The sequence below is a fragment of the Carassius carassius genome, chromosome 12 (assembly GCF_963082965.1).
Source record: "Carassius carassius chromosome 12, fCarCar2.1, whole genome shotgun sequence".
NCBI classification, from domain to species: Eukaryota; Metazoa; Chordata; class Actinopteri; order Cypriniformes; family Cyprinidae; genus Carassius; species Carassius carassius.
In genome coordinates this window covers 18,635,195-18,648,175 of record NC_081766.1, presented here as the reverse complement: position 1 = coordinate 18,648,175, position 12,981 = coordinate 18,635,195, and the positions used below count along the sequence as shown (strand labels likewise).

Below are 12,981 nucleotides of genomic sequence, written 5' to 3'. Positions count from 1 at the left end.
TGTGTTTAACAGATGCTGGACTCATTGAAACTGTGCACATGCCATGGAATAACACAGAAAAGTTTGTTAATTAAATAAACGATGGATTATCCGCCTTGTGTGTTGACAACACACACACACACACACACACACACACACTAAAAAACTACAATGGAAAATCAATAATGGAAAATCAGTTATTATGGTGAGAGTCCTTTAAAGATATTAGCAATTAGACCAATGGCAAAAGAATGTCTGGGATATTTTCAAAAATCCTGGATCCACACCATAACTTTCATTACATTCTGTGAAAAAAAAAGCCTTTATGTGAAAATGATTGCAATATGTTTCATAGTGAGATTAAACCAAACAATTAAGATATTCTGGATTGGTTTTCACAGAGCCATCTGTTTGGATGTTTCCTCAAACTGAGGAGCCTAATCAGCTATTCATATGTAGACTGTCATTGGGCAAAGCAGACCCCCAAAAAATGAGATGCCTCCAATGATTCGCATTCACAGATTTGTGCCAGAGTTTTCTCGACGCGCATGGCGGCCCTGAAAAAAAAAAAAACATTCCCCCAGCCAAAATAAAGCGAACACATGTCCAGATTTTATGATCATTATGTTCAGCTGCTTAATGAGTTGATCTTTTGGCATTTTCTGCATTGCACCGCACTGGCGGATATGCTAGCAGAGAAGGAAGCTAATTATATTGAGAAAATAATCTTATTCTGTAACAAACTTGACTGCTACGCAATGTCACATTTGTTTGAATTACACGCAAGGCAGACTCGAAGATTGGAGAGGGCTGAACTGGGACTGATGACTAGCATCGTAAACACAGACGCAGACGATGTAAACATGTCAGTAAAATTCAAGGCTGTAAAATGCAACCGAAAGCTGTCTTTCTCACAGGAATGCTTGTGTTTACGGCCTTGCATTTTCCACAGTGACAAAGACAAAAATGGAACATACCAAGCAAGCAAAATTCCCTCTTTTTATCTCAACACACAAAGTGACGCCTTAGCACTTCAGCACAGGTCTCTTCTCACTGACTATGAAAAGCTCTTTTCACTTCTTTACAACATACACCACTTATGCAGATCTTTCTTTGTCATTTTCGCATTTAAATGCATCACTGATAGATTTCCCAAACCACCTAGGCAAACAAACCGGGGGTTTTCAAACTTTTAATGTCAAAGTTCCTGACTGGTTTTGTTTTGGAACCCCATAGGCAGCCATATATCTGATGGAGCTTGAAGTGAGATATTAGAAATTAAATAATTGCATTTTATATTGTCATTGTACTAAAAGCAAAAAAAAAAAAAAAAATTATATATTGTATGAACTTTTTACTTTATTAATGTAATCAAATATGGGAGGCCCTTGAGGCCCCCTGTGCGACCCAAACCCTAAATTAGGCTACTGGATTACACAACATTAACAGTAACAGTGAAAATCTTCAGTCAAGCAATTTTTGCTTTTTACAACAAAAATATGTAAATGTACCCATTTATTGGAAACCTGGTTAAATTCATACCAAATGTGACACACCGATTTGAATATGCAGAATGAAGATTGATTGTGAATAACAACTTTACTTTTAGGCTGTTCCTCACAAAGCTATCAAATGACAGTGAATATAGCACTTAAGTCATATGACTTTATTAATAATAGGATATTTAGGAGCAGGAGCAGTCATGTCTGGTATCCAGGTGATGGATGCCAAAATAAATGATAGAAAGCAACAGAGAGTCCCTGATAGACAGCATCATTTATGATGTGCAAATAAATGGGTGCTGTGCTACAGTTCCCATGTGAGTGTTTGGACAGTATATTATGTATTTAATATCCACATACTGGAAATTCATATGTTGACATGTCCCTGAAGTCCAAGCAAACAAACCAAGCAGAATTTCTACCTCATAATGGAAGGAAGTGAGATGAAACAAGCGCACAAGTAATGGTCTTATATAATGAGTGTGTGTTTGTGTTTATGATTGTGTAGTTGAGTTGTACATTGACCTGTAGAGTTGTAATGAACAGCAGCCTGAGCCGCAGAGTCTCTTTAGATATGCACACATGATATGCAATTAAAAACTCTATTCACATTCCAGTGAGGCTGTCAATCAGAAGCAAATCCTTTTTGACAGTAGCCAGTGAACCATGCCTGCTAGCCACTGAACAGGAACTCCAACAGTAATGGCTTTTGTTACCAGCAAAACCAAATTTGGATGCAATTAAGTTGACCTTATATTAGAATATATGGATATTGTGGTGATAAGACAATAATTGGATCTTGCTGTGTTCATTTTTTCTTCCAGAAAATGTACATTTTAATTTATTAACTGACAATTGGTTTAGCACCTGCTGCCAAGATAACAGTAAGAAGCTACTAGAAACATTTAATGTTCAGTCTTAAACATACACTTTAAAAAATGTAATCTTTTGCAAAGTCATCTGCCAAGTGTAGCTTGTGTGGAGACTTCATCATATAGAAAAATACGAGGAAAACACAGAGGAAAAAGAATGTCATGTTAGTGATGTGCGGCACTTCTTTGTGGTGTTGTGCTTAGAGCTTGACCTAGGCACAACATGAGCAAAGATCACAGCTTTTGTCAACCTCTCACATTTATGACAATCCACCCATGTGTGGCCAGCCGGTGTAATGTTGACATATGCTGTTGACATAAGAAAAACTCCCAGATATCCGTCAGTTGAAGGACATCTTTGTTTAAATCGGAGAGCAAGCCATTTTGGAAGTTACAGTACAATGCTTTCAAAACTATTCAAACATGAAGGTGTTAAACAAGCCCTAAACACTACACTTAACACCTGTCTAGGCATACTGACATGACTTTTAATAATGCATATAATTCAGCAAAACATAAACCAGAAATAACATTTTTGGCTTTCATGTTTTAAAACTGCATATTTCACAATAATACATGCACTACACTTTTAAGGTTTTTTAAACAAATGATCAGTGACAACTTTCAGAAAATGTTGATCAAAAAATTATATATTGTATGAACTTTTTACTTTATTAATGTAATAGCCTGTTAATTTTGAATGAGGTTTGTGATTTTTCCAACCACGTTTAAAACATGATTTGTTTGATTTAGCAGTAAAGCAATGAAAATTAAATATTTAAAGAAGAAACAAATAAATAAATAAAGATTAATTCAATGGAGAAACACCGAATTTACGATTTGTGCTTCCAATGGTTAAAAACTACGGAGCCCCACACATGACATGCAGGAAAAAATATTAGGCTAAATCGTGTGCACGATTTACTAATTCGTTCCCTCAATGTACTAAAACGTGCACACGATTACTATTTCGTTCACTCGATTTACAAATTGTGCGCACGATTTACTAATTCCTTCCCTCCATTTGCTAAATCGTGCGCACGATTTAGCAAATCGAGGAAACGCAATAGTAATCATGTGCACGTTTAAGTACATTGAGGGAACGAATTAGTAAACCGTGCACAAAATTTTTTTATTTTTTCTTGCATCATGTGCGGGGCTCCGTAAAAAACTTTTTAATAAATTTTTAAGTTAAAAAAAGCAGCTTTGGTGGCCAGGTAACAGGAAAATGTATATTTAATTAACTGATACAATGTTCATACCGACCTAGTGAAGTAACTAGTTTTATATCTTTATAATATACTGATATCCAAAGTTTATCACAAGTAGCTCTTCCACAAGCTGATTTTAATACTAATATATAAAAATTGTATTTCACACAAATACCATACTGGTAACTCCTTTGTTTAAAATGCACATGTGTGTAATGATCTTTACAGCTGGAGTAGTAGAATAACTTTTTTTTGGTGGAGGGGGGATTGGGTGTTGGGGGGCTGGTCAGTTTTAGAGTGGGGTTTGAGAACTGCTCTTGACTAACAAATACAAAACACAGCGTATTATGTCAGGTTCAACATCCTGGGACCCTCTGACATCCAGGACCACCAAAGATCTCAGTAATTTCTACTTAATTGAAAATGCCTGTGGCTAAGACACACACACACAGCAGACTTTATATTACGGAGCATGGCCCATGACAGCAATACATATCTGAGACATCTCATTTCTCATCTGTTTTTAATGTAATCTCCTTAAGAGCAGGAATGTACTATCATTTTTACAAAGACATCAAAACCACACGCAGAAGATTCAGGAGACTTTTGCCCATAATTATAATAAAAAGAGCCTGAATTTAATTTGGCAGGTTTTCCACTGACAAACGTTTATAGGTCTCTTGAGAAAAAAAGGATTTACTTCGAAACAATTTTCACTCATAATCTGCAAAAAAGAAAAATAAATAAATAAATTACAAAGAAATTTCAAGTAAAACTGAACTAAACATGAAATTTGTACGTAAATGAAATAAAAACTGATATAGTATTTTCTTGTTGAACGCATTTCATTTGCAACTTCTGAAGAAACGTTTTCTACACTGTAAACATCATTCAAACCTTGCAGGCACAAAGCCCAATTAGTTAGATTGGACTTGTTCTATCATAACACTTGACAGCGCACAAAATTGTAGACTGTAAACAAGCAAAACCTGTGAAATCTTTCACCATTCCTTAAAACCACATCAACAACGAACTTACTAGACAATGCTTCACGCGTAGTGTTAACAGCTTGCTTGCATTATCTCATTGGCTGTAATAACTTCGAGCCTGCAAACTCCATTAAAGCAGCGACTTGAGCACCAGCTGAAAGTCATTAGGCATGAAATAAATCATTGACTGATATAGGTCGGCTTCAGCAGAGTAGTTTTGTTGGCTATTAATGGTCTGGGGCTGCATCTTTGCCGGTTTTCATAATCCCAAACAGTCTGTAATCCAATCCTACCCATGATGCCACACTCTCTTGCTCACGGTCTCTCTCCAGAGTTCCCCTCAAGACCACACTTGACTTCCTTGACAGCGCTCGTGTATTAAAGCAGACATCTGAGGTGCAGATTCAGATTCAAAGAGTCCTCTACAGGGTCAAATGCTTTTGCATTTATATACTTGCCAAACACTTTCTTAGCAAACCGACACTATCTTGTGACAAAAATATCAGAGTAGATAGAACGATAAACACAGGGTGATAAGAACCAAACTGTACGGTGCAGGAAGTGTGGAGCATTAGTGTGTTCAAAGTTGCTCTATTTTTTTCTCCTTGCAGCAATAACTTCAGGCTCGAAACATGTACCTTTCACTGCACAAAAAGCATCGTGCTAGACAAACACAGACTTTCCTGCATTTACACGTTTTGCTGAACTGCAGAAAATCCACAACAAAGTGCACTGCAACTGAACGCTTTTAAACCAGCACATGCCTCCAAGGCTCGGAACTAAATCCATAGTGTATGAATAAAGATACAGTGCTTGTTTTTATATTTTTCTGTCCACGTCAAACAGAAAGAGTGTGGTCTTCTGGGATCTGAGGAGAGCAGGTAGGGAGGAAGTTAATCAGATGGGGGCTTTGTGCACAGACTGAATCAGTCCCACTGGCAGCGTGACCCCCGTTTAGCCACATACCATCAATTTCTGTCTATTTGTTCTGTAGATACCACACACAACTGTCACAATCTCACTTGTTTGCTCTGCTGTGTACATCCCTCTCTCCCCACCTTCTCTTTCTCACCCCTCCAACTCCAGCTCCCCTCCTCCCTCTCTTTCTGAATTGCTAAGATGAAAAATCTCGAGTGGACTTGATATAGGCTGACTTGCTTCTGCAGTAAAATTACACTATATAGATTATATCTGAAAGCCCTTCCCCTCCTTCCCTCCCTCTTCCTTTCCTCCTTACCCCCGCCAACCTTTTTTCTCTCCTCTCCGGTTTTAAAAACTCAGCAAAGATATTAACAATTTACTGCTGCACATCAAAATTACATCTAACAAATGAATCACTGAAACAATGCAATGAAATTGTGCTTTCAAGGATTTTTTAAAAATAGAGTCTGTCACTAAAAATGTGATTCATCCATAAAACATTTCGGTGTGTAACTGCTCTTAGACATGAATATGAGACCTATGGCAGTGAATCAAGAAGCATTGAAAGGAATAATACAACCCCAACCCCCACTATATCACCCCACAGTAACCCTACCCCCTCCTCATTCACTCACACACACACACACACACACACTCTCTCTCTCTCTCTCTCTCTCTCTCTTCCCCATCTCTCTTTATCCTGCGCATATTCACTGCACACACACAGTAACAGCACCATCATTAGGAGAAACAGAGGAATACAAACCCCACATATATCTGTTGTTCCTCAGGGACTCGGAGGATAAATTAATGCCATAAGTATAAAGTCCTATAATAAGATACACAATATCCTATGTTACTATCTGTTATTTGTGCATGTTGTGCATAAAGGACAGTTTGTTGATGTTCATGAGTTTGTTGGGGCTGTGATGAAGAGCAGGTGTATTTAAGAAAGCACGCTACTTTTTGCTACCAACGTACATGATGCATTTTAGTATTATTTGCATTTTATTTAACGTTACCATCCGCGCGCGGTTTCAATGACAACCCGAGACAGCGTTTTTAAGTTTTTAAGCGACGTAAAAGGCACGTAAAATTGCCGACGTGCGCGTTTAAGAGTTACAAATATATTATAAAAATAAATAGTTTGGAATATACAGATAATAAACAAAGTCACCCGGTTCGGATATATTTGTGGTGCCGCGCTCAATCGCTCCTACTTTCCCCGACTCTCTCTCTCTCTGTGACAGTCGAGTGAAGTAACGTTACAAACTTTGAACAAGTCCTCAGCAGTTCATTCAAGTTCAGCCAGGCAAAACTCAAAACAAAACACATTCATGAATATCCATATCATAAAAGATTAGCATCATAAAATGAGGCTTTACCTTATTGCAGTACGGAGAGTCCGAATAGTGTGACTGTCCCAGTCGGGAAGGATCTGTTGCTGATGGTGGTGGGGGTTGTGGATAAAATCTCACGTCCATTTCAATAAAAGCATCAACCGGTTCCTATTGCCTTTCCACTAGAAAGCGTGTTCCTCGCTTACTCAGAAATCGCGACGCAAATAAGAGAAGGTGCAAAGTGAAGGCTGAAAGAGGCTCTCTATTGCGCCTCACATCCGTTCCGCGGTTTTCGCAAAAACTTTTATATGACCCTCTACCTCAGTCGTCTTACAATAAAGAGATACCGCAGGGAAAAAAAGCGCACAGGTTTGGAGAGAACAAGAGCATCTGGTGAGTCTGTGTTGACTGCTGTTAGTAGAGATGTATATCTTCTTGGTGCAGCTGTGGCTCAGTGTAACTGCTCTATGGAGAGAAGCGAGCGCTTTGCCAATGTTCACACACAAAAGACTCGCAAGACACGCGGCGCTAGCGCTGAGCGGCCACAGGGGGCGCTGCGATGTGCGCTCCAGCGCACAGGATTTGCATCACTTTGCGTATGATACTGTCTAAACATTTGATGACGGAAGATTCCGTTTTGCTGTGACAGTATCAAAACGAACACATTTGTGACAGTAGTGTGTTTAGAATGTTTTAAAATGTAATGATAAACAAGAGTCTACAGCTGTGGTTCAAACTTGGCCTCAGCAAACTTCCAAATTGGGCCCCAAGATGAACTAAAATATTTAAAACAGTCTTTTATCTTTTAATATTGTTTAACTTCACATGCAGTTTAGAAGTTAAACTTTACATTTTAAACTCTGAATCTGGCAAAGAATCTGTAAGTTGAGCATGTAAACTGTTATCATATTTTTTTTTACTTCTTTTTGCAGTTCTTAAAAGTTATGGAATCACAGTTTTGTATCAGCACTACGAGCAGAAAGTAGTCTAAAAAGCACTGGTGGAACAGTCTACTGATAGTTAGAAATAATGGAAACTGGAATGTGTATGTATAAGATATTAGCCTTTATGAAAGGAATATGTTAAATAATACACAGTTGAGCCCTCCATACGGTCATAAACCTCCACTGCAGGTTTTTCATTTCTCCCTCTCCATTTGCTGCTCCTCCACTCTGCACTGCCCACAAGAAAAATGTTAGATGAAAAGCTTTGAAAAGTAATTCTTAAAGACTAGGTTTCTGATTTCATTTTAATTCTAACTTGTAAACAGTATAGCCATATTTCATAAGTAAACCCAACACTGACCATAACTTATGAATATTTCTGGTTCTCTGCTTTTCCAAGAATCTATTTTCTCAAGGGCTTGGGAAGCTTTTTGACATTTCACATTGCTTTGTTTTGATATGGATAAGGCAGTTGATTATCCCTTAATAATCAGTCAAAACATTCATAGACTTTGTAAATGTTTTTATTTTTATAAAACAAATTTTTTACATATTAATATAAGACAATTGCCTTCCACAAACAGAAACTATCAATAAGTTCTTAAATCATTTCTTCCATTCTACCAGAAGCAACATCTCAAGACAATCTTTAGAAATGTAAAATCAATAGAGATGAACCTAGTCATTTCTTAGCAGCTATAAAACCAAAGCTGCTTTTACAGAATTAAAATAGAGGCCTGACAGGCCTCACACTCGCTCCAGACCTCAGCACACTGTCTATTAAGCAGCTCTGTGCACAGACATAAGATGACTTTGAGCTATTCTGGAATTTTCCTCTTAGAATTCCACATATGCATTCTTTGAGACATTGTGTGCAGGGGCGAAAATCTCATCTAAATGTTGTGGGGGACAATAAACATAACATTTCTCATGAGCAAGTTTTGAAGGGGACACCAATAAAACAGGCAAAATTGTACTTAAGGATATGTGTACAGAGAGGAAAGCCTTACTATTGCATGGAGACCGTTCCATTATCCTTCTTCTCAAAGTTTCTTTCTGGTTCAGTGAAAAAGCTTCAAAACATTCTTCAAAACATTTTTTTTTGTTGTTGCAATGTTTTTGAAGTTGTTTACACAATCAAGCCACCAAAATACAATGGAATTTGAACTTAACTTTAACTTTTATTTATTTATATAGCACATTTAATAGAAATGTTGTTACTTCAGTTATAATTAAAACATGCATATATAAAAACATTTGCCATGCCTAGCAAAATGAAGGCATACACACTCTTAGACGTACATCCTCACACAACTGTATAGTGAGATCGGTATAGACGTGAAAGAGAGGGGAAAACAAAAAATAATAATTTATTACGTCAATGACTGATTTGTTCAAAAAGTGGATTCATTCAGTTAGGAAATACCTCCTCAGTGTGTTTCTCAAAATTAGTGCTGTTACTGCTTAGTTTTCAACTTTTTTCGTCGGTCAAATAGAGCTACAGTAAAACGGGCAATATGGTGCCTAAAATGCACTTAAAGAAATCAAAATCACATTTGTTATGCTAATATCTGGAGAACAACTGCACTCTTAGTATGATGTTATATATTAGATTAACTATATTAAATGAAATAAACCGACCAGTGGCGGCTCGTGGATTTTAAAATAGAGGAGGCAAACTAATTGTATTGGTCTGGGGATCCCTGCCAATTGTTAGTATTATTATTTGCTTAACCACTTTAAAATGACTTTTTGGTGGCTTTTAGTCAGAAACCATAAAGAAAATATATTCAATATCGATACTCATTATAAATAGTTGGTAAATTATCAGCCCAGCTGCTCCGGGAGACGTTCAAACCATAGACTGTATAAAAACAGGTTCACACTAATAGCACGTAATTTATGTCTCTATGATGGTTGGTTGATATTCCAGAAGGGAGGCTAGCCTCCTCTATGATGTTACTTTTCTCAGCACTCCTCAGCGCTGAAAGTGAACACTCGATGCTGATTGGTTCCCCTGGCCTCCCCCTCCCCTTCTCTTTCACTTAACGGTTGTAATTACATCAGCAGATTCGCCACATTCGCGATAGAAAAGCGGAGCTTTCGTGTAATGGTATTACAACTGTGAAATTACAAACAAAATTATATAAATTCTGAGACATGAACTGAAATGAATAGTGAATTTTATTAACATTAAATCTTCCTCATTTTCACCTCAAAATTTGGGGGAAACTGCCTCCCCTGCCTCACCCGACAAGCCGCCACTGAAACCGACTAAATCATAGTGAACGCGGGAAAATCTAAATGCGCACCCGCGCTAATCTAATCTAACGTACAAGACTTGTACACTATGCGTGTGTGTAAGACACATAGTTATTAAACAAGCTAGGTAAACGCCTGTATAAAACAAGGGTAGACGTTATAATCGCTAACAGCGCAGACTACATCGGTGACAAACTGGTACACAATAATAATTTTGAAAACGATTTATTGATGACTCAGCATCATCTATACTAAAGAGAAAAGAATCACGTCATCCGATGTTTAATGTGAGTAAAGTAAGCTTGACATACTACAGTTCCACAACTAGCTTCTGAAACACGACACGTTGTTTTCTCGCACCGGTCCCGGACTGTGTGTGTGTGTGTGTGTCTGTGTGTGTGTGTGTGTCGGTGGTGGTGAGGTAAAAGGGGAGCAGGCAGTGGACCAAAGCAATGTGAGGCAAAGCAGGGGGACTTTTTTTGCAACTTTTTTTTGTTGTTGCTCCGTTTTTATTTGTATTGTTTTACTACTTACACAATTTGTTTAACTATATATCATTATACTATTTACAATACACATATTTCAATTATATTTTAGGGGTGGACAAGCCTCAGATAGGGGGGGTCCGGCAAAATTGCACCAGATGAAAAAGGCTATCTATCTATCTATCTATCTATCTATCTATCTATCTATCTATCTATCTATCTAGTGTTTGTGAACTACGTTATCAAAGCTTATGAGAAACACAAAAACAATGCCAGCATAATGTTTTCGGTGGGAAATGAGTAGGATATGTTTTCCTCAAATGGAAATGAAGGAGGTGTATGTGCTCCTATTTCTTGTCAATTACATTGGAGAAACTGGCATTCTTCATAATTTCTCATCGATGGTTATGATGATGATTGTGAGGTTGATGATTATAGAGAAACACAGTGCTGCTCTTGGTAAAATGTTTTTGGTGACGAATGTACCAAATCAGAATGCATCATTACAGTTGTCTTTCTGCATCAAAAGACACAGTAAAAGAAAGTCTGCTCTGGTTCTGTTTGGAGACGGCCCGTTGAACATTGAATGCTAGTGCACACAATAGCTCGCTTTTTTGTCAAAGTAACGTCAGCATTTTTTTTTCAAAGGCTGTTAATCTCTGAACAATTTGTGACTGGCAGCCAAAAAATAACATTCTCAGCCATAAAATCTAGATTTATTCTTTATTACTTAAAAGCTGGACTAGACAATATCCTGACATCTGCTTCCAAGATATGAAAGTTGAGTTTAACAGTTACCATTTCTACAACAACACACTGGCCTGCATGAATCTCATATGAAGTTTTGTACACACAGAACAGGTAGCCTGATGAAAGTGGCAGACAAATTCAAAGCTGAAGACATTTTAGAAATCATTAACATTTGAGTTATGCTGACATTTTGTTAAAGAACAATATGGTGAATAAATGTACAACGAGGTTTCTATTCCATTAACCTTTGAGTATCAGCTGGCATTTAAAGCATTGTGTTGGCAGTCTAGCTCTCAGCTAACACATCATGAGAGAGCTCATAAACAGACTTATTTCAATTGGCTGACACAGTGTTAATTTATCAAATGTAGAACAAGAGGTGAACAATGCAGTACGAGGATATTAGCTAAACAATTTGTTTAATTTTACTCCCCAAACGCAGCCAAACTATTTGTGGATGAGGCTTCGTCTCGGTTTGGTTTGAGGTTGTGTCCATGGGGAAGTTCCATTTTAGTCGATATGTTATTTCACCGGATGTACACAGAACCAAAAATCTATGGGATTTCACAATGTGAAACATCTAATAGTTACAAATATGACCAGCAGTGTTAAACCAACTTCCTAACAGCCGAAGTACATCAGAGTTTAGCGATTTAGGTGATTTTTAGTTTTTAAGTGCACGTTCCTTAAGAGTCACCTGAGCTGGAGTCTGGATTTGAATAGTGGTTGAACAAAGATTCAGACTCTTTTTATAGTTGCAAATGAGTCTGTTTATATAGTTGTATGTGTCAGGAGAATTTAGTTTTTCTAATTGTATGAGCAACGGTTACTCTTGTCTCTTGTGTATTAGAGAAAGTGAGCACATGCCGGTGCTGGATATTTGGAATCATAACTTTACCTCAGAAACAGGCATCTCCTGAATGTCAGCTTCCCATCCCCCGCCATATTACCTATTAAGTACATTCAAACAACCCCCTCACACACATACCCTTCCCCCACAGAAATGTACAACCTTCCCCCATGCACTGTGCAGTTTGATTTGTGTGAAATATATGTATATTTTAACAAATCTATATCTAGCACACACTGCACACACACTCGCTGTGGATTTGTGTGGTTTTTACCATAAAGACTTATTTTTACTTGATCACATCCTTTAAAATGACTTTCAGCATAACCTTAAGTATTCAGCCCGATTCAGTCATATTAAGTAATATTTTTGGCTCAAATAAAACCTGTTACTTTAAATATTACTGTGTGAAGCACATTTTTTTTAGGTTACCTGACTAAATATATTTTTGCAGTGTACCTGCTGTCTTAAATTGTGCATATAATATCTTCAAGATATAGCCAGATAATCTTTCATAAGTTCATTTACCCACACTCTCACAAAACATTTTTTAATAAATCATAAACATTCACACACTATGCATAGCTATTGAATTTTAAGGAGCAGCAGATTTTCAACAAATGTGTTTTATGAAATCTTATTTTTTAAATAGTGAGAAGCAGAGGAAGGTATTAAATATTAATTGGCACTGCCTCGAAAACGACAGAAGACACTAGAAAGATAAAAATGGTAAAAAAAATAAAATGATTTCAGTCTTGTATCTGTTCTCTGTAAGTGTTTATTTATTTATTTTATTATTTTTAAAGTATACAGATAATAAATATACACATTTTTTATATCATGGTTGGGGATGCTAGTAAAAAAAACATACATATA

At 37.1% G+C, this 12,981-nt stretch overlaps 2 protein-coding genes across 3 annotated transcripts in view; both read right to left on the bottom strand.

Moving 5' to 3' along the window:
- The window catches only part of LOC132155017 (thymocyte selection-associated high mobility group box protein TOX-like), a 54,979-nt gene extending 47,666 nt beyond the window's left edge, over positions 1 to 7,313 (bottom strand). Inside the window, exon 1 of one of the 2 annotated variants that reach the window (XM_059563781.1) lies at positions 6,860 to 7,313. In XM_059563781.1, the coding sequence (XP_059419764.1) occupies positions 6,860 to 6,958 (99 nt within the window). In that variant the 5' untranslated portion in view covers positions 6,959 to 7,313. The remainder of the gene's footprint in view (positions 1 to 6,859) is intronic. The other variant, XM_059563782.1, reaches the window with a different exon arrangement.
- LOC132155024 (serine/threonine-protein kinase N2-like) overlaps positions 1 to 12,981 on the bottom strand; it is a 328,421-nt gene that overhangs the window by 189,834 nt on the left and 125,606 nt on the right. The gene's annotated exons all lie outside the window — the stretch shown is intronic.